The 25,319-nt window shown below is 51.2% G+C and overlaps 1 protein-coding gene across 2 annotated transcripts; it reads left to right on the top strand.

Moving 5' to 3' along the window:
• Positions 1-4,607: 4,607 nt before the first annotated feature.
• On the top strand, positions 4,608-24,062 carry VSX2 (visual system homeobox 2; the record flags this gene model as incomplete). 2 transcript variants are annotated; one of them, XM_079126522.1, is made up of 5 exons in its annotated part: positions 4,608-4,977; positions 6,311-6,395; positions 10,158-10,281; positions 21,191-21,371; positions 22,191-24,062. In XM_079126522.1, the coding sequence occupies 5 exons, from the start codon at positions 4,608-4,610 to the stop codon at positions 22,514-22,516; spliced, it is 1,086 nt and encodes a 361-aa protein (XP_078982648.1). In that variant the 3' UTR covers positions 22,517-24,062. The 2 variants fall into 2 exon arrangements, with proteins under 2 accessions (XP_078982648.1, XP_078982647.1); XM_079126521.1 differs by having other exon boundaries at positions 22,134-24,062.
• Positions 24,063-25,319: the final 1,257 nt, after the last annotated feature.

The raw sequence follows: 25,319 nt of genomic DNA, 5'->3' as shown, positions 1-25,319 counted from the left end.
CTGGAGGCCCTAATTCCATCTTTAAGAAAAAAAAAGATGCAGTAGATTTGGACTCCAACTTGGCCATTGGCATTTGTGTGTTCTTGGCGAGGTCACCCAGCCTCTCTGAGGTTGCTTTCTTGCTTGAAAAATGATACACATCTTTCAGGGTGATTGGGAAGCTTCACTGAGACAATGTCAGGAAGTTCAGAACTTGTTGAGTGTGTAAGTTAATTGTGAATCAAACTCCCTCTTGAACGGGTTGGGGGTGTAGCTCAACTCAGTGGTAGAGTGCTTACCTAGCATGTGCAAGATCTGGGTTCCACCCTCAATGGGGGAAAAATCCTCTTGTTTTTCTCTTAGTATCAACCTCTTTATTGAACAAAGGGAACAGAATATCTGGTCAAATGTCTGATGACAGGACAAGGAGAGCACAGGGCTGGGGCCAGGCCCATCCCAAGACTCTAGGGAGAACTGTCCAGTACAACCAAAAATAAAGTTTACCCTCCAGGGGTGAGCCCCCAATACACAAGAGCATTTAAAAAGCAAAAAACATTCATGGGTGACAGATTCCTAATGGGATTATTGATTCAAACACAGATCCTTTCTCTTCCCTGCATTTTCTAGCCCCTCCCAAAAATGTGTTGCTGCAGCCTGGTTAGGGACTCAGGGAGGAGCAGCTGGGGGATGATTTATCTGCAGCTGGTGCAAAAAATGACCAGTAAGGAGGCAAAGGAGAGAGTCAGCATCCCCTCTCTTCCCGAATCTCCCTTCCCAATCTCCACACCCCACCCCAAGAGAGCTTTAGTTAGTGTCTTATTTGTAACAAGAAGGACGGAACTCCTGATCTACTACAGAAGTTGAGTGGATTAAATGTGATAATGGGCCTGGTGGCCTTAGTAATAATAGTAAGGGCCACAATGTAGCCAGTCTCCAGGGCCACACACCATGCTAAGTGTGTAAGGTCATCTCCTTCAACCATTAGCCCACGTTCCATGACGGTGGGGACTGGGTCTGTCTTGTTCCCTGCCATATTACCAGTGCCAAGTCCAGTATCCTCCTGATGATGAATGCTCATGAGGGTTTTATTTTTTCCTTATATACATACCCTCATGGAAGGAGCCTGATTCACTACTTTCAGCACTGTGCATTTCTAATCTTCATGCAGTTCTAAGGAGTAGGTACATCCATTAATTCCACTTGATGAGTGAGGAAACTGAGGCACAGAAAGTTTGGATAGCTTTCCCAAAATTACCAAGCAAGTGAGAGCAGGAGTCTGAACCCACTGTGGACTAGAAATCATGTCCTTGACCCCTATGCTAACTCGGGAGGTCAGGAGATGTCTGGTATAGGCTGTTTTTCAGGTAATGAAATCAAAACTGTCAGGTGCAGTGGTGCATGCCTGTAATCCTAGCAAATGGGGAGGCTAAGGCAGGAGGACCACAAGTTCCAGACCAGCCTGGGTAACTTAGCGAGACCCTGTCTCAAAATAAAAAATAACAGCTGGGGATGTAGCTCCGTGGTAGAGCACTTGCCTAGCATACATGAGGCCTGGGGTTCAATTCCCAATACCATCACAAAAAAATAAAAAGAACTGGGGATGTGGTTCAGTGGTAGAGTGCCTCTGGATTCATTCCCTAGTACTGGTGAAAGAAAGAAAGAAAGAAAGAAAGAAAGAGAGAGAGAAAGAAAGAAAGAAAGAAAGAAAGAAAGAAAGAAAGAAAGAAAGAAAGAAAGAGAGAAAGAAAGAAAGAAAGAAAGAGAAAAGAAAAAAGAAACAGAAATTAAAGCTAAGAACGAAGTTAAAGTGATCAGTTCAAAGCCAGCCTGAAATTTGGATCCAGTGTGACCAAGCTAATTGCCTCTGAAAGGCTATGATTTGCTTCACCCCACCGCTAGCCCAAGATTTGGGGCACATGTTTCCCTGCAGGGCACCCCCCATACTCCATAAATGTCTTGAGTCTGGCAACTGTGGAGAAAGAACAATGACATCCCGAAGCTCAGAGACAGTACCTCCACAGGAGGCTGTCGAGGAATCCAGTTCCCAGGGTAGGGCTGGCTGCAGGCTGAGGCTGGGCCCTCCCTCCACCTGTAGCATTTGACAAGGGTGTCTCTCGGAGAGCCTGGGGCTGTCCCTGTCCCCAGCCTATTGTGGCAGAATGGTGACTGAGCCCTTGGTTTGGGAACCGGCAGCTTCAGACATGCGGATTGGTCAAGAGATTTTTTATCCTCATCTCCTGGCAAGAGCCACCTTCATCGCTCACACATTAGTTTTCCATCACTCACGTTTTGCCCATCGGCTGGCATCTGGTTCATCATGGCTGTCTTGTGATAAGTCAGGGACATGACAGATGCCATTAACATAACATCCCCATCCATCCTCGCAGGGTAGGCTGGCATGGAGAGAGGCTGAGAGAGAAGGATGGAGTCAAAAGAGAGCTTCTCTCATCAGATGGTTGTGGATGTCTGACCTCGGCTACTTATTTGCTAGGAAATTAAGTTTCTGTAGCTGTGAAGAGGGGCTAGAAATGCCTCTGTGGTGGACAAGGACACCATTCTGCACAGCTCCAGAGCACCATTTACATTGTCTATGTGAGTGGTGCCACCAACTTTATAGAATACAAGGTGAAGGGTGCCTCAAGATTGCAGATCCCCACATCTGCACCGTGCAAGTGAGAATTGCTAAGTCAATTTTCAGATGTGGAGCCAAGGTGCTATAGGGCTGTTGTGAGGACCAGAGATTATACTAAGGAAAGGGGCTGGGGACACTGGCAGGCATGGCATTATTATGGGTTAATGGAGTGAAAGGCTCACCTTTGCTACATACCTCCTGCACTATGAGGAGCCCCTGATGAATTCCAGCTCTTGTTCACCAGAGGGAATGGAGACCCACCTCACCACAGCTCTTTAGCAAGTTCTCAGTTTCACCTCCTGTAGGATTTCTTCTTACCTCTCAGTCTGACCCCATGGTGGCCACAGAGGCTACCAGACCCCTTGGCAGTGGGCTGAGGATGATTAGAAGGTTTCCCTCTATTTGGGATTTTATAGCTGACTGGCCAAAAAATTCTGAATGGAATCTCTTCCCAGCCTGAGTTTCCAGCCTCTACGCAAAGAAAATGATCTTGTGTTTATCTCTCTTCATGCATGTTTTTCAGTCGAGAGAACTGCATTAAAACCTACTATATGCAAGGAACAGTGGAGAGAAGAGTCCCAAGATCGGTAAGACAGTTCCCAGCCCTAGGAAAGCCACAGCAGAGCTAGCTGAGGCGGCAGAGTGTGGGATCTCAGGGATACGTGGAAGCTTGTGCGGTGTGTGTGATGGGTGCCTTCACCTTTGCTAATGACACTTGGACCATGTCCTCCTCTGCAAGCAAGAGCGCCATGGAAGCCGGTAGCTCCACTGCCATCTTTATCATTCAGGCATTCCTCCTCTCCAGAGGATGGTCCCATCCAGTTGGTCCCATCCTGTCGGAAGGAGTTTCCTGCAGCCTCTTGCTGCTTTCAAGTGCCACTGCTGGCTGCCCTTCCGGTGCAGGAGGTGATCACAGGGTCTCCACCAACTGGGGAGAGCAGCTCCCCTTCTAATTGCCTCTCACCCCTCCCTTCTCCCTCTCCCTTCACATCAACAGTCCCAGCCTCTTCATTCTGTTTGCTCAATGAACTCTGAAGTATGGCAGGCCCTTTGCCTTGTCTGTCTGATTTACTGCAGAACCCTTAACTCCTAGCTCAGAACTAGTAGGCTAGTAGGTGCTCTGTACATATTAGCTGAATGACTAGGTGGCAGAATAAATAAAAGACCACTCTTCATGCTTACTCTCGGAAGATGTTCCTATGTCCATGGTCCTTCAAAAGAAGTCATTACAGCTCCTCTTTCCCACCAGAGACCCCTAATCCTAAGCCCTTTATTAATACATTCATTCATTGGGCCTGTATTTATTGAACATCTCTTCTGAACTAGGCATTATAACCTGTGCCGGGAAGACAAGCCTTGACAAGCCCCCCACCCATTTCCATCTCCACATCTTGGCCCGTCTTTTATCCCCACTGCCACCGCACTGTCCAGAACACTCATCCTACCCTTGTCCCCTTTTACACAGGCGGCTTCAATCTGGGTCCCCGTTTAAGGCTGCTGACCGACCTAAGAGTTAAGGGAGGGAGGAGATTTCCCAGTTCCTAGTTTCTGCCTTTAGCCCATCCTCCCACCCCACCCCAGGGACCTGTCCCCAGGGACAGGTCCTAGCCAGGATGTGCGCAGAACCTTACCCACTCTGTCTCCCGGAACAGCCCTGAATCTTGTTTTACCTGGGCCCCTGGGGTCCCTGCCCAAGGGCATTCTGCAGAGCCCACCAGCACTCAGACCCGCAGCGCCCAGGCCCCTCCGCGCTGCCTGCGGCGGGAGCTGCCAGCTTTTTGGAATTCCTAATCGCTCCTGGCCCCGGTGATTGGCTGTTCAGCTCTGACCCCACTTGGGCTGCCGCCTGGTTGGATAAAAGGGGAATCTCCTTGGGGCTCCAGAGCATTAGACACCGGAGGGGGCACCTGGGACCAACTTTGCCAAGCAGGGAGCCCGGTGGGGGGGTGGGGGGAGCAAAAGACCTGCAGTCTCAGCCCCTCCAAAGAACCGGGAGATGACGGGGAAAACGGGGGAAGCGCTGAGCAAACCCAAATCCGAGACAGTGGCCAAGAGTACCTCGGGGGGTGCCCCAGCCAGGTGCACAGGGTTCGGCATCCAGGAGATCCTGGGCTTGAACAAGGAGCCCCCCAGCTCCCACCCGCGAGCTGCCCTCGACGGCCTGGCCCCTGGGCACTTGCTGGCTGCGCGCTCCGTGCTCAGCCCGGCAGGAGTGGGCAGCATGGGGCTACTGGGGCCCGGGGGACTTCCCGGCTTCTACGCACAGCCCACCTTCCTGGAAGTGCTGTCCGACCCTCAGAGCGTCCACTTACAGCCACTGGGCAGAGCGTCGGGGCCGCTGGACAACAGCCAGACGGCCAGCTCGGGTAGGTGCGGGCGAGGCTACGAGGTTGATTGCGGGCTTTAGTCGGGAGCCCGCGCCGTCGGCTCTCGCCGGCGGGACAAGGCCTCCTCCAGGTGGAAAAGTTCCTGCAGGCCGAGGGGTCACACGCAGCTCGGGCCTGGAGCCAGCCGACCAGGGAGCAGGACCCGGAGGATGCTCTGGCACCAGCCGGGTTTGGGCCCCAGCATTTCTAACTGCTATTCCGTTCCCGCGACCCTGAGTCAGGCTGGTCTTGGCTGCAGCGCCAGGTAGGGGCCCCAGTGGATAACCGACCTGGGATGTCAGACCGCGGAGCAGGGTGTCCCGGGAGGCCTGGAGGTTCCCAGCTCAGCCGCTCCGTTGCGGCCTCGGCCTCTGGGAGGATCCGCGCTTCTGGAGCTCGATGTTGCTCCGCGCACTGGCGGCCCAGGAAGCGGGTGCAGGCTCTTGGCCCTGGCCCTGGGGTCCAGAGTTGCAGTTTTCCTCCTTTCTTCCTTCCAACCTCCCTCCCCGCATTGCTCAGCTGGGGGTTATTTTTCATCCCACGAACCCGGAGAACCAGGCCACTGTGCCAGCCGAAGTGGCCACCATCGGATCCTATGTAAGCGTCACAATATATCGGATCTCGGCGCTTCGCCGGCCGCAGGACCCTAGATGACCTCGCCACGCCCTCCCTCGGCCACTTTCCTAGCCGACCGTCCTAGTAGTCTCGGCCCACTGGCTTTTGTGCTCTCTCGGCAAATTCCCTGATTTTTCGTTTCATTTCTTCTTCTTCTTCTTCTTCTTCTTCTTCTTCTTTTTTTTTTTTTTTTTTTTTTTTTTTTTTTTTTTTTTTAGAAGGGCAACGAAAAGTGGCTCGTTGCATGCTCTCCAATCTCGAGCGGGGGCACATTGTGTGGGCATCGAGAAAGAGACAGAGACCTGGCAACTCCCAGCCCTTTCAGTATCTCAACTCCCGGCGACACGAGTCCGCTCCTCGGGACCAACTTTCTGACCCGGGACGCCAGGGCTGCAGGCTCAGGGCAGAGCGCAGACCCGGGGGTCCCTGCGACCCCCTGAGCCTGCCGGGTTCTCCGAACGCCCCTTCCCCCAAGACCCCATGGCCTTTGCCTCTCTTGCAACGAAATCTGTTCAGATTCCCCAGATTGAGGCGCCGACCTTGGTGGGGCCATCTTGGGCTTAGGGATGGGGACAGTCACTAGGGTCCCGGAGGGCTTCCAGGGAGATCGCAGGCCCCCGCGGCTCGCTCAGGCGCCTGGGGGTGGGGCCCTCACGGGTTTCGGGTGCCGCAGAGCGCTCTCCCCATTCTGCCGCATGTCTCTCCGCCCGCTTTTCAGATTCTGAAGATGTTTCCTCCAGTGACCGAAAAATGTCTAAATCGGCTTTAAACCAGACTAAGAAACGGAAGAAGCGGCGACACAGGTAAGGCCCCCGCGGCGCCTTCGGTTATTGCTCCCGCCATCCACTGACCCGCAGTCCCCTGCTCCGGTCGCGGGTCTTATTTTCGCGGACCCAAAGGTGAAGCCCGGGGCCGTACTAGGGCGGAGAGCCCGGACGTCGTTTGTGGGAATCTGTCCCGGCCTGGCGTCTAGCCGTACCAGGTGGGAAGCCGAGGGGCCGCGGGGGCAGCCTGCGGAGCTCCCCAGCCGGGCTGCCTCCCAGCTGCCCCGGCTTTTACTCCCTCCGCAAGAGAAAGGAAAGGCCCTAACCTGCGCCAAGCCGGAGCAGGAGAGGGGCTGGCGGACCCCAGTTCCCGGTATCAGCACATTTTGAGAGCCACGCAGACCCGGTGGCGGGCAGATTGGGCCCCCACCTCCTGCCGGAGCCAGTTCCGTTTTTTCTGTGCCCCCCGATCCCCGTTCTTCTCTGCCAACTCCCCAGTTTTCTGCTCCCACCGTTTCACAGCGCTCGAGCGATATCTGCACTTATGGAACGTATTCTTTGGGCTTCTGTTCTTTTGTGCTTCTGAGAGTTGCTACCTTTGTGTGAGCCTCAGTTTCCTAGTCTGTAAAATAGGAGTTGGGTGGTTTGTCCCACCAGACCCAACTGAAGTAGGGTGGGAGTGCAGACTAAAAAGAGAGTTAAATGTAGTTAAATAGACATTGCTTGCAGAAAGTTAAAATTCAATAGGCGCAGAGGTATGTCTTAAAAAGCAATTCGCCCTTTTTCTGCCCCACGCCCCCAGACCCCGTTTCCTCTCCGATCAGCACCACTGCTACCCGCTCCTTGTGTAAGTTCTTGGGGAAATTTTTAAGGAAATAAAGCGGGAAGAAGCAAAAATCTGCCCGTCTTTCTGCGAGCGCTGCCCTTGCGCTCCCCAGCGGGGCTGTTTTCCCAACTCTCTCGTTGCCCCAATCCAGATGGAGCGCTAGGGGTCCCACTGGCTCTGGGGACATTTCCTCTTTGGGGAGCTCTCTGGCTCCCTGCTCCACCGCATTCCCTCTCTCAGTTTGTTCTCAAGCCTCTTTGCATGCTGTCTCTCCCTGCCCCTTGCTCTTCCTTACCCTCAGAAGTTCCACTATTGACCCCATTTTTGAAAACGGCCCTTCCTGACCGCTCAGGCCCCAATAGGTTCCTGCCTGAAGAAAGGTGAACTTCAGCTTGGTTTCTCCTTGGTTGAGTCATTCTCTTTAGACAGTTATTTGCTTTAGTTGCTTGTTTTATTTTAAACGGAAACCTTTTTATTAGTCTTGTTCCTAGTACTTTTAAAATTCAACAAATATTCATAGAACACCTCTTCTGCACCGTCTCATGCCGGGGTGTGTAATCCTGTCAGCCTTCCCACATCAGGACAAAATGTGGAAGTAGTCTGCTACTGTGCTGGTGGTGGAATAGTTGGAAGGGGTTCTCCTAGCATGGGAGCCCCTGGAAAATGTATCCCTCAAATCCCGGTTCTGGAATGGTATGAGGGCTTAAGCTTCCTGACCCTGTCTTCCTCTGTGACCCCCTCCAGGGCTTTGGTGAATTCACAGGGGGGCAGAACAGCAACTCACCAGCATCAGAGAATTAACCATCTTGGGTTTCTGTTCCTGGTGCATGAAGGTAGCAGATTATTGGAGAGGAGAATGGCTACCGATTGCTGGTGCAGTAATTATTTATTTATGTATTTATTGTGGGGATCAAACCCAAGACTTTGCACAAAGCTAGGCAAGCCCTCTACCACTGAACTAAGCCCCCTACCCCTTGGTGTGGTTTTTAGTTAAAAAAAAAAAAAAATACGTTTTCCTGAACTTCTCTTATTTGGGAATTTGGGAGAAGAGCCCCTGGAATCTGGTGGTGAGTGATGGAGTTCTCTTTGTCTCCTGGAGGAAACAAACCAAGTTTAGCTGGGTTTTAGGTGGCGGGTGGGGAAGGAGCAGCAATGGGGACAGTTTCTGGGATTTTGCTCTTTCTGGAAAGCTCAGCTCCTCTTCAGACCAGATACAACAAGAGCGAAGGATCTGGGATTCTACCTAAATCAGGAGCAAAGTTTGGATCACATGGTGGGCAAAGGGAGATCTCTCTGGAGATACGTCATTATCAACACATAGACCAGTTCTGGGGCAAGAATAGGGGAAGTTGGAGGGATTTGAGGTTTGTTTTTGTTTTTTCTTAATTGGATACTCATCCAAGTAGAGGTAGTCACTCCACTCGAAGGGCTCTAAATGACCTCTAATCTTTAGCTTTCCTCTGACTTTGACCAGGTCACACTACCTGTGTAACTCAGTTACACAGTTACCTGTGTAACACCAGTTTCCCTGGTGTTGAGAAGGACTCACATATTTTGATTGTTTATGGTCAGTTCCAGAGTACTTCAGCAAATGGCAGGAGAGAAGTAGAAGGCAGTAGATCTTCAAAATTCTGAAGAATTCACTTCACTTTCCATATACATAGAATTCCACCCATGCCCCTCAAGAGAACAGATGGAACGATTTAGAATCAAGCCAGTCATTTTCTCTCTTCCTCTCACACCCTCTGCATCATCCCTGAGATATTGAAGTGAACACCAGCATGAGGAATATGGAGGGCTTTGTATTTTCTTGTGTTGGGTGAGGGGGAGGACACAGCAGTGAGGCATTCTAACCCCCCATGCTGGTTCCAAGGTCCAAATCCAAGGGGCTCAAGCAAGGGATGTACCACTTTTACAAATTTCAGTTTGTGGAAACTGGACTGTATCGCCTTTTGGCTTGTTGATGAGGGTGTAGAATAAAGGTCACTTAAATCCTAGTGAAATTAAGGTGTGAGAAGAGAAGAGTTTGTATCTGCAAATAGGTGTTTAGTGGTTTATTCAAAAAAGGGGGTTTATGAACCCCCTAATATTGGAGGTGAGATTTTATGTGTTGGGGAATATTTGTTTGCACATTTTCTTAGTGTGAGAGAATGTAGCTTTAACCTAAAGCTCTAAAGCAGTTTTTGATACAAAATAGGTCAATGGGAACTGCGCAGTGGGGGACAGGGGGGCCTGAATGGGACCTCCAGGTGAGGGGCTGACTGTGTGGGGGATGGTTGGAAAGTGGCCCTCACCTTTTGAGCACCAAAAAAGATGGAGGTAAGGCCCTGAGGGTAACTCTAGGCAGTTGGTAGGTCTGGGTGGTGGCAGTAAAAGGGCAGGTGAGCAGGAAGGAGTGTTAGGGTCAGCTAAGGGGATCGGGGTTCAGGTCTTGGCCATGCAAACACTGAGGCTGAAGCTTCCATCTGACTTCTCAAACTTTGAGGGGAGCTCAGGAAGCAGGTCGGCAGGGTTGGGGCATATTTTATTTATCTGGTGAGGTCTGCTTTCTGTGCTTGGGAGAAGGGCTTTTTGTGGTCTTCAAAATTTCCTCCTTAACACCAGAGCATCTCCAGAGCCGTACTCAAGGTGAAAGTTCAGTGAGGGCTGAAATAATGCCCACCCCTGACCAGGAGGGTAGTGTGGGCCCTCAGCCTTGAATGAAGAGTCCAGACAATTAAGCTACCAATGTATGTGTAAATGTGTGTGTGTGTGTGTGTGTGTGTGTGTGTGTGTGTATGAGAGAGAGAGAGAGGCAGAGACAGAGACAGAGACAGAGACAGAGAGACAGAGACTGTGCTGATTATGCCGAGCTAGCTTGGGCTTGGGATCTGTCTTGGAGCTTTTGGGAGAGGGCTGGTCCATTATTCTGTTCTCTCCAAAATTGGGCTTTTCCTGTCTCTGGGGTCCTGAGTGTCCTATCTTGCTCCCCTCAGGACAATCTTTACTTCCTACCAGCTAGAGGAGCTGGAGAAGGCATTCAATGAGGCCCACTACCCAGATGTCTATGCCCGGGAGATGCTGGCCATGAAAACGGAGCTGCCAGAAGACAGGATACAGGTAACAGCCCCAAGCCCCTAGGGGACATCAGTGTGTATGCAGGGTCCCAGATACCCATGACCCACCCACCTGTGTCCCCTGTGAGCATGCCCTCAGAAAGAATCCTTTATTTAAGCTGACAGGCATTTACTGTCCACTTGCCATGTAAGGTGGGCACTGTGTGGGGACAAGGGTTGATCAGATATGGCCTGGCCTGCTGTTCCAAATTTTTGGCTCCCTGAGGGGGCATGGCAATGACATATGGAGTTTTGGGTATGTCCTGCATCCTGAGCAGTGTCTCTGTTGTGGTAGATGCCTGTTTCGAGGTCAGGTGGCCCCAGGCTGTTTTGTGTGACTGTGAAGGAGTAGGTGACTCAGCTGTAATCCCAGTCTGTTTCCTTTCCCTCCATTCTCCTCCTTATGAGGAAGACATTACCTGCCCCCTTCCTCCTCCTCACCACCACGTCCAGCTGCTGCTTCTTCCTCCCCTTACACCCAAGTAGCTGCTGGCCCTGCCCTGAGCCCTTATTCTATTACTTCTCCTAGTCTGGCCCCAGATGTGGCCTGGGACATGTACCTGTGGGTGTGACTCTCCAAGCCCCTCCTCTCCTGCACAGTTCTGTGGCATAACCAGCCACTGCTCTGGACCAGTGCTGTGGTGGGCCTCTGCAGTGGTGAGCGTAGGGCCTTCTTGAAGCAGCATCCAGGTCTTCCCATATCCAGGAGTCCCCCGGCTGGACCAGGGTGGGCTGCTGAATTACTTCTCTGGGAAACAAGGAAGTCCAGTGGCTTGTAAGCAGGGCCTTCATGGCAGATGGAAGTAAGGAGGACATTTCCACCAGATCTGGAGTTGCCTCAGCTCGATTTCAACCTTAAATGAAAGCTACTCTCCTGGGGTGGTCCAGAGGTGGCTGCTGCTGGGGCTGAGGAGTAGGGACAGGAGTCAGGTCCTGACTTCCTGAAACTGCTTCTGCTCAGCATCTCTCCATACCCCAATTGAGGTCCTATGTGTCTCCAGGTGGGGTGTAGGGTAGCTAGAGAGGGAACTGAAGGTTTGGGGGCTGCTCCACACTGTCTCACTCAATGACCAGACAATAGGAAATGAAGTCTTGAGTTACTTTTCCAAACGGGCCTTCCTCTCCTTGGAAATCTATTAGAAATTTCAGCCATGGCTTTAGACATTGACACTAACAATAAGCTCAATTATTCATAAGCCGATTATGTTTGGTGCATTATCCAGGGTGGCCTAGAACCATCCCCTCTCACTCAGTTGGGTTCTAATGGGGTGAGTTAATTCTGAATGTTAATTCTGAACTGTGTGTGCATGCACATGTGGGGTGCATGTACTCAGAAGCCAAGGCCCAGGCCATCCAGCTGATACGTGGCAGTAACCCCTGCCTGTCCTCCCTTAGCACCACATTAGCCATGACAAATGTCTGGTGGGGTGGAAGGCTGGCAAATCGCCATGGTTGGCAGGCGCCATATTCACACTACTGACTGTAAGAAGCAGCATCTTGTCTCTTGCAATGGGTTGCCTAAAATCTGCTTGGCTGTAGTGGTGGAAGGTGGGGGTGTTTTAAGTCTGCTGAGCTTGGGATTTGGGGGAAGCTTGTCCCTAAGTAAGTAACTTTGCATTGCTACAAATGCCCTGGCAGACTAGTGTCAGCTTCATCCAGTTGCCATAAGGCAAGGAAGGTATCAGAAGCCACCAGAACCACACAGAGGAGCTGAGGGTGTGGAGGAAGGAGCATTACCACCCCGGGACTGGGAAGATTGGCTACAATGTTGGTGGATGTGGGAGAAATGGGGCAAGAGTCTCTCAGATCCTCTGCACCGTGTGGCTAAATGCGACCCCCGAATGTGTTTGTGGGTGGTCAAGTGGTCATGCTCCCAAGTGTTTAACCAGGTGGCTGAGGAAAGATCTTTGCATGTATCAATAACAATCCCAGCTAGAATTTCCAGAGCAGTTCAGAGCAGTTACCATGCGCCAGGGTTCTTCTAAATATGTGGCATGTGCAGGCGAGGCAGGGTGGTATAGTGGCTGGGGACACCAGTTCCCAACTGCCTGGTTCACAGCCGAACTTCCCCTCCTAGTCCTTATCTGTCCAATGGATGAGTGGTACCTGCCTCTCGCAGATGCACTGAGCCATATGTGTACAGTGTTCAGAGCAGTAAGTACCAGCGCCCCCTCAGATTCAGCTCTTATCTGATTAAATCCTGTGGCAACTGGCAGAGGAGAAACTACTAGCCTCCATGCATTCATTCGTTCATACACTCATTCATTCTTGCAGTGCTGGATGGAACCCAGGGCCTTGCACATACTAGGCAAGCGATTTACCACTGAGCTATACGCCCAGCCTGTAGCTTCCTCTGAGAACTGGGGAAACAGAGGCTCAGAAACTTGTCCAAGGCAACACAGCTAGGAAATGGGGGACAAGACTCAACCCCATGTCTGAATCTAAAGCCTATTCTTTCACCACCTGCTTTTTGGGGTTGAAACCTGTGCTTTCACTTGACACTGGGGGAACAGAGGTGGTTTGAAGTCAGCATGGGGGGGCCTGTCTCACAACTTCTTATTTTGGTAGGGTATTGAACCCAGGACCTCACGCATACTAACTGTATCATAACTGTAAAAAAATATTAGCAGAACATGGTGCTGAATACCTGTAACCCCAGCTGAGGCAGGAGGATCACAAGTTCCAACTCAGTCTCTGCAACTTAGTGAGACCCTGTCTCAAGAAGAAAGAAAGAAAGAAAGGAAGGAAGAAAGAAAGAATCAAAGGTCTGGGGATGTAACTCAGTGGTAGAACACCGCTGGGTTCAACCCCTAATACTGCACACACAAATTATTGAGAACCAATAAATAAATAATAATAATAACCTCACATAAAACAAAATTAATTTTTGAATGTGCAAATTCATGTACATGAGTCCAAAAGAGTAAAAAATTAGTCTTCCTTTTCACTCCTTGGTAGCAGGTCTCCAGTGGTAACTAGTACCTTTTGTTTTCTTCTAGAGATAGTTAGGTTTATTCAGCTAAGAGTCCTCAGAAAACCCCATGAGCTAAGGACTAATGTTCTCGTTTTACAAAGGAGGAACTTGAGGCACAGAGATCAAAATTCAGAGTCTTTTAGACTCTGGGACACTTGCTCCCCTATTTGTCCCCCTTCCTCAGCATGTCCCCTCTGTATGCTGATTAGGCGGGGTTGATGCATCTGAAGATTAACCACTACCAGTCTAGTGCCCATCCCCTCTCCTGCCCTAGCCTTGGGTGAGATAGCTCTCTCTGTGTGTGTGTGTGTGTGTAGGAAGAGAAAAGGGGAGTCACTAGAGGACTTGGAGCCTCCAAGTTAGGAAATCTCCAGGTGTAATGTAAAGGTGATTAGACAGGATATCAAAAACTCAGAGGTTACCTCAGACTCTGACACCCACAGAAGCCAGGCCACTTGTACCTCTGGGCCTTGGGTTCCTCATCTGTGAAAGAAAGAGGCTGGATTCCTCCCAGAGAGGAGCTTCGTCAGGATCACCTCCCCTCACCAGGCGTGGGGCCGCCATGGGTGGAGTGGGGTGCAGGCCAGGTGGGGGTTAACAGTCCCTGGTGAATAGCTGGGGCTCACACTCTGCTGGACCAACCCAAGGAGACCCCTGGACTTACCTGAGGCCTACTGTCTACTGTCTAATGAGGACCTACAGTAGTCACACAGGCCGACTTCCCATTTTTGTTTCACCGCTGGCAAGCCAAACTCTGAGCTTCATATTATTCATTTGTAAATGAATAATAGTAACATTTTTCTGAACTGCTAACTTCATAGAGGTATTGTGATTTCTGGAATTTATTAAGTACTTACCACTGTCCCAGATGATAAATACCTCCCGTGCCTGTGTCATTTCATCTCACAACACCAGATGAGACAGATGTTATTCTCATGTCTATTTTCAGGATGAGGAAACTGAGGGACTGAATGGTAAAATCAGCAGTAGACCAGGATTTGAACTCAGTACTCAACTGCTGTCACATGATATCCAATGAGCAGTATCTGTACCACTGTAATAATCAATGTGAATGACGTGACAGGAGGGCGAAGTCTCTCTACAGCTCTCTGGGTTTGGAATGGAGGATTATGGTGTGCTGGTGGGGAAAGAAGATTCCAAGTCCCCATGAGAGACCTGGGCACACAGTCCTCTTTATGTATTAATGTTGGGATAAGGCACTCCTGAGGCCTCTGCCAGATGTCATCTGTAGGGAAGGCAAATGGGCTTTCAGACTAATTTTATTTCCTCTGTGGGATCACTTGTTGCTAGAATCATAAGATTGGGGTATATACATGACTCCTCTTGTTTATTTTTTTCCTGACAAAAGTCATACTCGTTATAAAGTTATTAAAATTCAAACATTTTCTGGGCTCGGTGGCGCACACCTATAATGCCAGCAGCTCAGGAGGCTGAGGCAGGAGAATCTTGAGTTCCAAGCCAGCCTCAGCAACAGCGAGGCACTAAGCAACTCAGTGAGACTGTCTATAAATAAAATACAAAATAGGGCTGGAGATATGGCTCAGTGGCCGAGTGCCCCTGAGTTCAATCCCCAGAACCCACCCTAAAAAAATTCACACATTACAGAGCTATGGATGTTCAAAGGGCACAGAGTCCACATTGCACTGCACTACTTAGTACTTCGTGTATAGGGAAGGGTGAGATTTGGATGCTCTGACCAGCACTGTTCAATTTTGCCTCTTTTAAAGTGGTCCCTACCCAAGGGCAGGGATCAAAGTGTTAGTTATAGTCTAGATATGAAATAGTTGTCTGCCTGGAAAAGGCAGCATTTTAGAATACCCATGTGGGGCCCACACCCAGCAATCCTGAATAATTGGTTTGGAGTGGAGCCTCAGCATCTGTGTGCTTTAAATCCCTCCAGGTGATTCTTCATGCGATCAGTGTAAAAGCACTGGAGGCTCAGGATAGGGTAAGTGGGTTAATATGAGTGGAAGAAAGTGGAGTTTGAGGTGACAAGTGGGTGACGAAGGAATTGATCTGCCAAGGGTGTGGGAAGAATGCTGCCTGGAGCTGCCCCCTAGTGGACACCAGAGGCTGCAGCAAGGCCTGGTTCTCTGAGCCTCCAGCTGGGCTGGAAGGAGTGAATTGAAATAATGGTGTCAGAAGTGCTGAGTGGCTGAGGGGTGTTACATCACGCCAGCCATGAGCCTCAATCCATCAGCTTCCAGCCGGAGGAGAGGAAAGAGGCTGAGCGAACGTGATGGATGCTGCCACATGGATGATAAAGCCAGGCTAATGACCTGTGGCAAGATTGGAAGGCAGTCACTGCGTAATCCCAGTGGCTCAGAGGCTGAAGCAGAATTGCAAGTTCGAGGCCAGCCTCAGCAACTTAGCAAGACCATGTTTCAAACTTTTGAAAAATAATAAAAAAGGACAGGGGATATAGCTCAGTGGTAAAGTGTCCCTGGGCTTAATTCCCAGTACAAAAAAAAAAAAAAAAAAGGAAGGCAGAGCTGGCAGGTAGTGAGATGACCAAAATGTGTAAAGGGCATATATTATGCACGATGTCTTCTGTAGGGGTGCCATCCTGGAAGGACTGCAGGCAGCCTTCTGGGAGACACTTGGGGGAAGCAGCCCTAGGCATGTTGTCTGGTGGGAATGCCAGGACAGCAGACTACAGGAGATGGGATATTTGAGGACAGAGGAGCCCTGGCCTGGGACATGGCCACAGCTTCTTGTGCTGGCCATCCACACAGAGAGAGGAAGAACTGGTAGAGTGACCTAACCTGTTAGCTGTGTGCCCTGTAGCAAGAGAGCATCCATGTGGCAATAAGTCCTTCTTGGGGGCCCTTCAGCCTGGGAGGTATAGGCACCCTCTGCCTGTATGCTATGGCGGTACCTGCCACAGCAGCTGCTGACATCTAGAGGCATCTCACCTGAGCTTCCTGAGCATTGCCAGGCACCTCCTCTTAAAGGAAATGTACCCAGAAACCCAGGCTCATTCCCAAGCTGGAAGAGTCTTCCAGCACACTCTTGCCTAGGACTCCAAATCTGGTGACCCTGCTGTCGCTTTGAGCCCTTTCTCAGGAACTCAGGAGCCCCAATATGTAAGGCAAGGTTCTGGCCCTGGTTGGGATCATACTCCCATGAAAGAAGAACGGTTTCGTCTAGAACATGGGCCATCAGGAAAGCAAGTGAGAGAGGACTCAGGAATCTCATGCGCCTCTCAGAACCCAGAGTCCAAGTAGAAAGAGGGCCTACATGCTGACAAGGATTCTTTCTCAAATTGAGGTGGGAAACAGGAAGGTCTGGTTGCATTTTCTGGGAAGCCAAATCTCATCATGGCACTTTTGCCCACAGAATTCACCCGTGTCAGGCTAGCACGTTTTCACTCTTACTACCTGCCAGCTATTCCATACACTGTTCTAATTTTCCCAACAGACTTACCAGGCGGTGATATCACAGGCAGATGAGGAGCAGGATGTTCAGGGGGATTAACAAATGTGAGTGCAGTCACAAAGGCAGCGACAGTCAGGGCAGCCAGCTCCAGCCTAGGCTCCAAGCTTCTGAATCAGGGCCCTTCACAGGGGTGAGCTTTGCCTGCATTTGAGCCCTGAGGGCCTGGATTTTATTAGAAATGCAGGAAGGGTTTCAGGGGCATCTGTTTGGCACTCCAGATGCCTGGCAGGAAACTAGAGGCTGTCTGTATTAAAATATTAAAGGCTGAGGGGTAAGGATGTAGCTCAATGATAAAGTTCTTGCCTAGCATGTGTGAGGCCCTGGGTTCAATCCCCAGCACTGCAAAATAAGCAGAAACAAAAAAGGGCATAGTATTTGCATGTAAAGTATGTACATATTGCTGTACATACTTATGGTGCTTATAACGTCCAATATGCTAGAAATTGTTGTTGAACTGTATTGCTTAGGGAATAATGACAAGAAAAAGAGTCTGTACACATCCTACTGGATGCAGTTTTTAAAAATGTTTTCAATCAACAGTTGGTTGAATCCTGGATCAGAGCCCACGGATATGAAGGGCCCACAGTATTCTTATTTTTTTGTTTGAAGAGCCTGGAACTGAGAGAAATCAAATAACATATCTAAGATCACACAGCGATTTTTTGTGGCACTGGGGATTGAACCCAAGACCTCGTGCTAGTGAGGCAAGCACTCTTACCAACTGAGCCATATCCCCAGCCCACCTCACACAGCAATTTTTAAGAGCTAGGAATTCCAGTTCAGAACTGGTTGGCCTCAATGATTTTTGTAAACTTTAAAGTTCTGCACACATACTGGTTGCTTCCAAGAAGGGAAGAGAAAGGTAAATACAAAGAACTGTTAGGGTTAATCTAATGCCTTGTCCACTTCCAAGGCACCACTGCCAGTTTCCCTGCCAACAGTCCTAAAACGAAATTGTTTTGGCTGTCCAGGTTTCCTCTGTAAATTGGAGCAGCATCTGCTCTTCATGGAGAGCCAGGCGTTCCAGGAGCCCATAAGTGAGGGTAGGGATGACTCCTGGTTAGAGCCTCCAGCTGGCACCTGCTCCCCTGGGAGATTGTCTGTGGGCAGAGTCTGATCTATAGACCAGTTATTTATTTATGCAAATTAGGAGACCCAGACAAAATGGTCCAGAGCAGAATTCTGAGCCTGAACCCTTTTTTTAGTGTCCTGAAGATGCTGTTTCCATCTGAAAGTCCTGCTCCATCTCCAGCACTGATGCCTCTGGAGCTCTTGGGCAAGCCAGGGCAATGCACCTTGCCAGGCATCACAGTGGGGTTGGTGGGAGCTTTGTTTTTTGACACTTCACAATGCCCTCTCCAGAATTCCCAAATCCAAACAGTGCTGAACATGGAAAGTTTCTTCATAAATTTGGCATCAAAACTCATTTTGTGGCAAAAATCAGGCTAGATCTTTTGCAATTTATACCTCTCAGTGTGTGTTTGTTTTGCTGCAGGGATCAAAACTGATGGGTGTAATTATAAGGTGCTGCTGGTGCAGGGTGATATGTACTATGTGGTGTGTACATCACATATGTATTCCAAAATCCCAAACATCCCCTGGCCCCAGGGGTTTCAGTTAAGAGTTGTAGCTTTGTTGCTTTATAATGCACTCTGTGGAAGCAGGACAGGTCATCTGATCAGGTAGCAAATGGGTTGATTATTCATAGTCTTCCCACTCCTCTACAGTCAGATTAGATGATTGGTATTCCATCAGCATGGGGTCCATTCTGTTTTCTCTGAGAGGTGAATGAAACCGCAAGTCACTTATATGGATTGTTATATGTATTAGTCTTTTTTGATTTTGCTTCTCTGGGAGAAGGCAGCTGGAAGCACGTGGGAACTTGTGGAGGGCGACCCAGTGCTAATACTATATGGAGATGGGACAGGATAGAGGCCCCACTTAAACCGCAGGCCCTGGATAGAGCAGACACCCAGCAGAACAGGCAGGCATCTTTGGGAAGAGATCTAAATGCATCCTGGAGCCAGGCCAGAATAAAGACTGGGTTAGCCGCCTTCCCGACTCACAGCTCTCCACTCTATGGTGCTAGGAGAATAGCCAGCTAGTGGCCTTCAAACTGCATAAACCTTTTCCTTGGCAGGGGACACCCAGAACGGTCAGGGTCCAGACCAGGAGGAGGTTTTGCAGCTGTGCTTCCCAGCTACCCAGTTCTGAGCAGGAACTGCCGGTGCCAAACAGTGGTGGCAAAGGTGCTGGTGGCAAAAGTGCGGCACATTGGAAGACGCTGCCGCTCTGTGGCGATGGCTTTCTACCGGCGCTGGCCAATGCCTGGGTGGAGAGGTCCAGTATATCTGAGGCCTTCTCTCCCATTTGTAGATTCTCTCGGTTATTTGCAAAGGAAAAATGGCCAAACAGGGCTACACACGCTTGGGTCAACCTAAAGGTGAGCGCGGACCAAGCCGTCTTTCCGCGCTAACTCAGAGCGTCCGGGTGGTGGCTGGTGTTTGGGGGCTGCCTGGGCGCCCCCTGCCGGGTGTGGCTAGCCTAGCTCAGCCGCAGACTGGGCGGCCGGCGAGGCGCCCGGCGCTGCGCCATCTGGCGGCGGCGGCGGGAAGCGCGGGAGCGCGCGAACCCGGAGCCCCGTGGGCCCCCAGCCGGACTCCCGGCGGCCCCGACAGCAAAGGGTTAAGCTGTCAGCAGCGCGATGTTAAACAGGTGTCAAAGGCGCCCCATATATCTGCAGATTGAAATCAAATTCTTTGCCGTATAAAAAGATAAATTACCCAGGCGCTGCCGCGCGTCCCACTCATCACGCCAGCGCCAGACGGCAAGCAATTTTTTTTTTTAATGTGCTAACGACCTAATCAAGCAATCAAGTCGGAGAAGATTGCAGAGTGACCGGGGCAGCCATCTGCCGGCGAGCCCCGCATTCATTTCCGCGCCCCCGCGCAGGGCGGGGGCCGGGGAGGGAGCTGCTGGGGGGAAGAGGGGGAAAAATCCTAAACAAATTAACACCCAATTTTCCCCGTCTAATTAGTTAAATGAGAAGTGTTTGGGGTCCCCCGGGGAGGGGGAGCGGCTCGCGGCGAGGCGAGCGCTGCCTCCCCAGCATTAATTAGTGCGGGTCAATGCCGCCGCTCCCGGGAGAGCAGCCGCTTTAATTTCCCGTGATATTTCAGTGCCTGAGGCCCATCGATTCAAACTGAAATTAACTTATTTTTCAATCAGCCCAGGGCTGCCCCTGGGGGTGACTCTTCTTTTGCCGCCTCCTGAATAGAGCTGGAGCAATTTTTCATCAAAAGCTGATACCTCGGCCGCCTAGGGCGGGGGAGGGGCCCGAGGGAAGGCGGGGAGTGGGGGGCGGCCAGGCGAGGGAATGGAAATCGCGGAGAAAACCAATGGATTTCCTCAGCCCACCCACCCCCCATTCCCCTGGGGTGCTTCTGCATCTTGCCGCCCCTGGGGTCAGGGCCCCAAAGACAAGAGAAAGGCCTGGGGTCCTTCCAGGACCACTAGTTTCCTAAGGGCCTCTCCCCTCCTTGAGGGACTAGGCCAGGGAAGCTCGGCTGTCAACTGCTGATGTCTCAGGAAAGGGGCTTTGGGAAGCCAAGAAATCCTCCCTCCCCAAACTGGGCAGCGTTTATGGAATCTCCTCCAAGAACCTGCACGTGCCCACAAGGTACCCCAGTCTCATTTGACCCTCCTCCAATCAGCTTAGGGGCCAGAGAAACATTCCCAGGGTGGGCTTACCACACTCTCCGAGTTTCCTACTCCTTCCTGCCCCTCACACCCTGGAAAACATCGTCTTTCCTTGACTGAGGGCTGGCACCCAGTTCCCCCAAACCCCATTCACATTAGGTCCCGAACTGTGGGCCAGAGACTATGCAGGGCAAAAAGCAGCATGACAGCGCTCATCTGGATCGGAGCAGAGAAGGGAGCCTGACTTAGACCCAGGGAGGGTCCCTTCCTTGCCCCTGGGTTTCCTTGACATCTGAATGAAATGCCCCCAAGACTGCCCCCTGCAGCCTTCCTGGACTCCTCTGGGCCTCTGGTGGAGAGGAAGCCCTAAACAAGACAGAACGCCTGCACAGGGACTATGGGGATTTGTCCTGCAAAACAGAAAGAGATTCTGTTTATATGCTGAAGGTGTGACATAAGCAAGAGGCCTATCAAGTCCTGGCTTCTCTGCAGCAAACCAAGGAACACACTGGGTGCTATTCACCTGCAAGGGACTGTCCTGTAGGCATCCTTAGCCCATCTCCCTAGAACAGCTTTGACTGAAAACAAAGCCGTTTTTAAAAACAAAGTCATATTCTCACAGGCCTTGATATCCTCCTTCTGATACCTCCCAGCCTGGAGGAACCTCAGGGACAGCATGGGGTGGACGAGCTGGGCTAAGGACATCCTGCTGAGGAAATTTTGCAGCAGGGGTAAGGACCTTCTTAAAGCATGCCCCTGAACCACTCCTCTGAACTTGCAGGTCTGGTTCCAGAACCGCAGAGCCAAGTGGAGGAAGCGAGAGAAGTGCTGGGGACGGAGCAGTGTTATGGCCGAGTACGGGCTCTACGGGGCCATGGTGCGGCACTCCATCCCCCTGCCCGAGTCTATCCTCAAGTCTGCCAAGGATGGCATCATGGACTCCTGTGCCCCGTGGCTACTGGGTAAGAGCCCGCACCTTCCTTGGGGCCCTGCCCCTGAGGTGAGGAGAGCGGGCTCCCCGGAGGAGGCAACAGAGCTCTGGGGTAGGAAGACCTGGGCCACAGCAGCCTAATGAGAGGCCTCCACACAGGACTCCCAGTCTACCTTGGGGACTCAGGCAGGCAGGGCCTGGTGTGGTGTCTATCCCTCACACTCACTTACTGAGTGCCAGGGACCCTAAACCTGCACCGGTCCCTGGCTGGATTCTTTTATCCTGTAATGAGGATGTGGCTGGCTGTTACCCTAGGGTCTGTGTTCCCCTTTCCCTTGGCCAGAGGTGGGCTTATGGCAAATGAAATAGCACCCCCGGGAGTTGAGGGGACCTTTGGGTCCCTTAGGCCCCTTCTCTGGCTTTGCCCAAAAGTACTTCTTTTCTCCCACATGTCTCCACCTGCCATCTTCCCCCACTTGCCATGGATGCCTGAGTCTGATAACAGTATCAGGTTATCTTGGGGTTCTAAAACCTGGACTCCCAGGATGGAGGGGTGGGGAGTTGATCTGTGCCCTGAAGGGACAGAACAAGCCATGGGGGGCCAGGTGCCTGGGACGTTGTTGAGAGCCCCTCTGTAGGCCTGGTTCCCAGCAGTTGGCCTGTAATCTCCCACCCCCACTCTTCCCATCCCCTGACCCTGGCCCAGCCCTGGGACTCGCGTGACTGGCGTGTGTGAAGCAAGGCTTTCTGCTCGTCCTTAATTCTGGCCTCTCTCTATCTTTGCTGTTTTCAGTTCAAGATGGCTTTCCCAGGCGCTTTTCTAAACCCGAATACCAACAATTCTTTTTAGGGATGCACAAAAAGTCACTGGAGGCAGCAGCCGAGTCGGGGAGGAAGCCCGAGGTGGAACGCCAGGCCCTGCCCAAGCTTGACAAGATGGAGCAGGAAGAGCGGGGCCCCGACGCCCAGGCAGCCATCTCCCAGGAGGAACTGAGGGAGAACAGCATCGCAGCTCTCCGAGCCAAAGCTCAGGAGCACAGCACCAAAGTGCTGGGGACTGTGTCTGGGCCAGACAGTCTGGCCCGGAATGCAGAGAAGGCAGAGGAGGAAGAGGCCATGGATGAAGACAGGCCAGCCGAGAAGCTGAGTCCATCACCACTTGAGGACATGGCTTAGGTCAAGGGGCACTCAGGCCCTGGAGCCTCAAGACTCTGTTCCTCTTGGCCTCTGTGGTGTGGGGAGATTCTCTGCTGCCCGTCCCTGCCCCACAGGCCCTCCATTACCCCCAATGACTCCAGGCGCAGGTCATTTCTGGCCTCAGCTTCAGCCCCAGCTGAGACATCCTGACGTAGTCCTGACTCTCCAGCATCCTCCTCATCCCAACATCCCTGCCTCAGAAGCCCTCTTGCTGCCCCAGCCACCTCAAGCCCCTTTCACTCAATCCCTTGCGACTCTTGCTGTTGAAATCCACCCCTTACTCTCTGCTCTCTGGCTCTCCAGGGCCCTCCTTCCCAGCTCTGCACCTCTTTGGATCCCGCTCAGCACATACCTACCTGAAGTCCATTGCTGCAAAAGCATAGCCAGCCACAGACAGCAGTGACTGAGTACCTGCATTCCAGTTCCAATGTTCTGAGCACCCCAATCCTCAGCAAATCGTCCCTCAGCCTGTTCCTCCTGGGGGACCTGGGCCTGGGTTTCTGCTGTGGGAATATTCTGCTCTGCAGGCCCATGCACTACCTCTACATCCTCTGCCCCACCCCTCTGATGCCGTCCACCTTCCAGACTGACTTGGAAAGTCTCAGCCTGAGCCTGTGGGCCACCCTCAGGAACCCGCCTTCCCCACACCCAGTCTGCCCTATGGGTGCCAACAGCATGGGTGCCCATGTACAAGACCTGTACTGGGTCCAGGTCTTGTGCTCTACAGGGGAAGCCCGTCTCATAAATGCTGTGGCTCGCTGCACTGTTGGGGAGCCCAGGCCCCTTACCAGAGCCCTTGGATTCCTGTTCCTGTATTTCTGAAGCATTCCAACTCTCCCCAAGTACTGCCCGAGACCTTGACTTGCTGTGCAAAGCATCCTTCCCCTAGGGCTTCTAGCAAACTACTCATTCGCATGTGCCTGCCTTGGAGAAAAGCAATGCAGCTAGGAAACCACAGCGTGACCTAGGCTATCCCTAAGCCTGGAGTGGCACTGGGTCATAGTCATCATGGATGGATGGGTCACAAGAAAGGAAGGGGAAAAGGTTCAAAAGAAAGCAAAACAGGAGCCACTATTAAACCAGATAAAGGTGACAGCCCTCGTATCATGCCAGATGCATCCTGGGAAGTATGTCCACTAGAGTAAGACAGACCCAGGAGCCGTGTTGCAATAAGGACTAGGGCTTCTATCCGCTGATGAGTAGGCCTGTCAATACCTATGGCCTCTCTGCAGCTGCTCCTTCCACTCTCCCCTTTCACTTTTGCATTAGTAATGGGAACACGGCTCTGTGGAGCCCACTGGACCATATTCCCAGGCCCGGCATGAGCCCTCTCACCCCACGATATTTTCTTCTACTTCCCCACCCACCACGGTGGGGAATACTTTGCAAGAGAAAGGCCTGAGACACTGAGTTGCAATTTTAATTCTCTATCAAAAGTTGATTTCTTCATCCCATTTATGGAAACACCCTTCCCCACTCCAGTTCTTGTCTTTGTCCTCTGTTGGTTTGAAAATGTTAGACTGTAGCCCTGGTGTGTAAATAATGTACATAGAGTCAGAAGAAAAACTTGATATTGAACTGTTTGAAATATGGAACTGTAATAACCTCTAGGTATTCTAAACCTGTGCTTTTGTGCCATTTTCTGTAAAGATACAAGTAAGAATAAAATTGATGTAAAAACAGCAGGGAGGGACCCAGAAGTCCTCCGTGGGTGGGGATGGTGTGTGTCTATGTGTATAGGTGGCGTCAAAGTTAATCCACAAAGTGATTTTTTTAGGTCAAAACTAAGTTCTTCTTTCAAACTTACTTGACATATCAGGAGCAAGTGGCCTGCTTCTCTTGGTTGAGCTGATACCACCCTCCAATGACATTTATCACTGTGATATGTCCCCTCCTCCACGAAGGCCCAACATGAATATGGCAGCCACGGAGCCCCTAAGGTATTACCTACCAGCCCGCAACTTCCCACGCAGATTACATTTAACCTTTCTGTCTGCCGCTTACCTGGAATCGACCCTATTTCCTTTGCACTGCTAGTGAAGCCCATAGCCCCCCTAGACCCCCAAGAGCGCAGCCATCTTTCTTTTTGTGTATACCTGTGCCCTCGCACATCTCACCCTCCACCTAGATAACTATAAACAGAAAAGGTAAGTGTATCTGGAACTGAAAGTCAGACAGATGTGCTAAATCCCCGTCAAAGAAACAGAGTGAAGGAAAAACCTGCATAGGGAAGGGCTGGCGTGAAATTGCCTGCAGACGCTGTGACTTCCAGCTTGATGGTGTGTTGGATGGAATTACAAGATGAGAGAGGGTGCAGTGAGCAGTCTGGATGGACTGTATTTGAGCTTTGGGCTCAAAAAGTCTCATAAGATTGTTTCAAGTTGGCTCAGATGTGGAACTTCCTCACAGGAGAGGTTTCTGGCAGCCCACCATCAAAAGAGAATGACTGAGCTGGGCACGGTGGCGCACGCTTGTAATCTCAGCAGCTTCGGCAGCTGAGGCAGGAGGATCGCAAGTTCAATGTCATCCTCAGCAAATCAAGGTACTAGGCAACTCGGTGAGACCTTGTCTCTAAATAAAATTAAAAATAGGGCTGGAGATGTGGCTCAGTCGTTGAGTGCCCCTGAGTTCAATTCCCAGTACTTGCTCCCCAAAAAAGAGAAAGAATGACAGGAGGTGGGCAGTTCTTGTACCCTGGATGGGACTCACATGTGGTCCTCCCCAACTTGGAGCCTTGGAGGGGGTGCATGTGGGAACTTCAAGTCCTGCTGCCTTAGGCTGC

This window comes from Sciurus vulgaris (genome assembly GCF_902686455.1).
Source record: "Sciurus vulgaris genome assembly, chromosome: 2".
Taxonomy (NCBI): domain Eukaryota; kingdom Metazoa; phylum Chordata; class Mammalia; order Rodentia; family Sciuridae; genus Sciurus; species Sciurus vulgaris.
The sequence above is the reverse complement of the archived record's forward strand: the minus strand, read 5'-3'. Positions and strand labels throughout refer to the sequence as shown.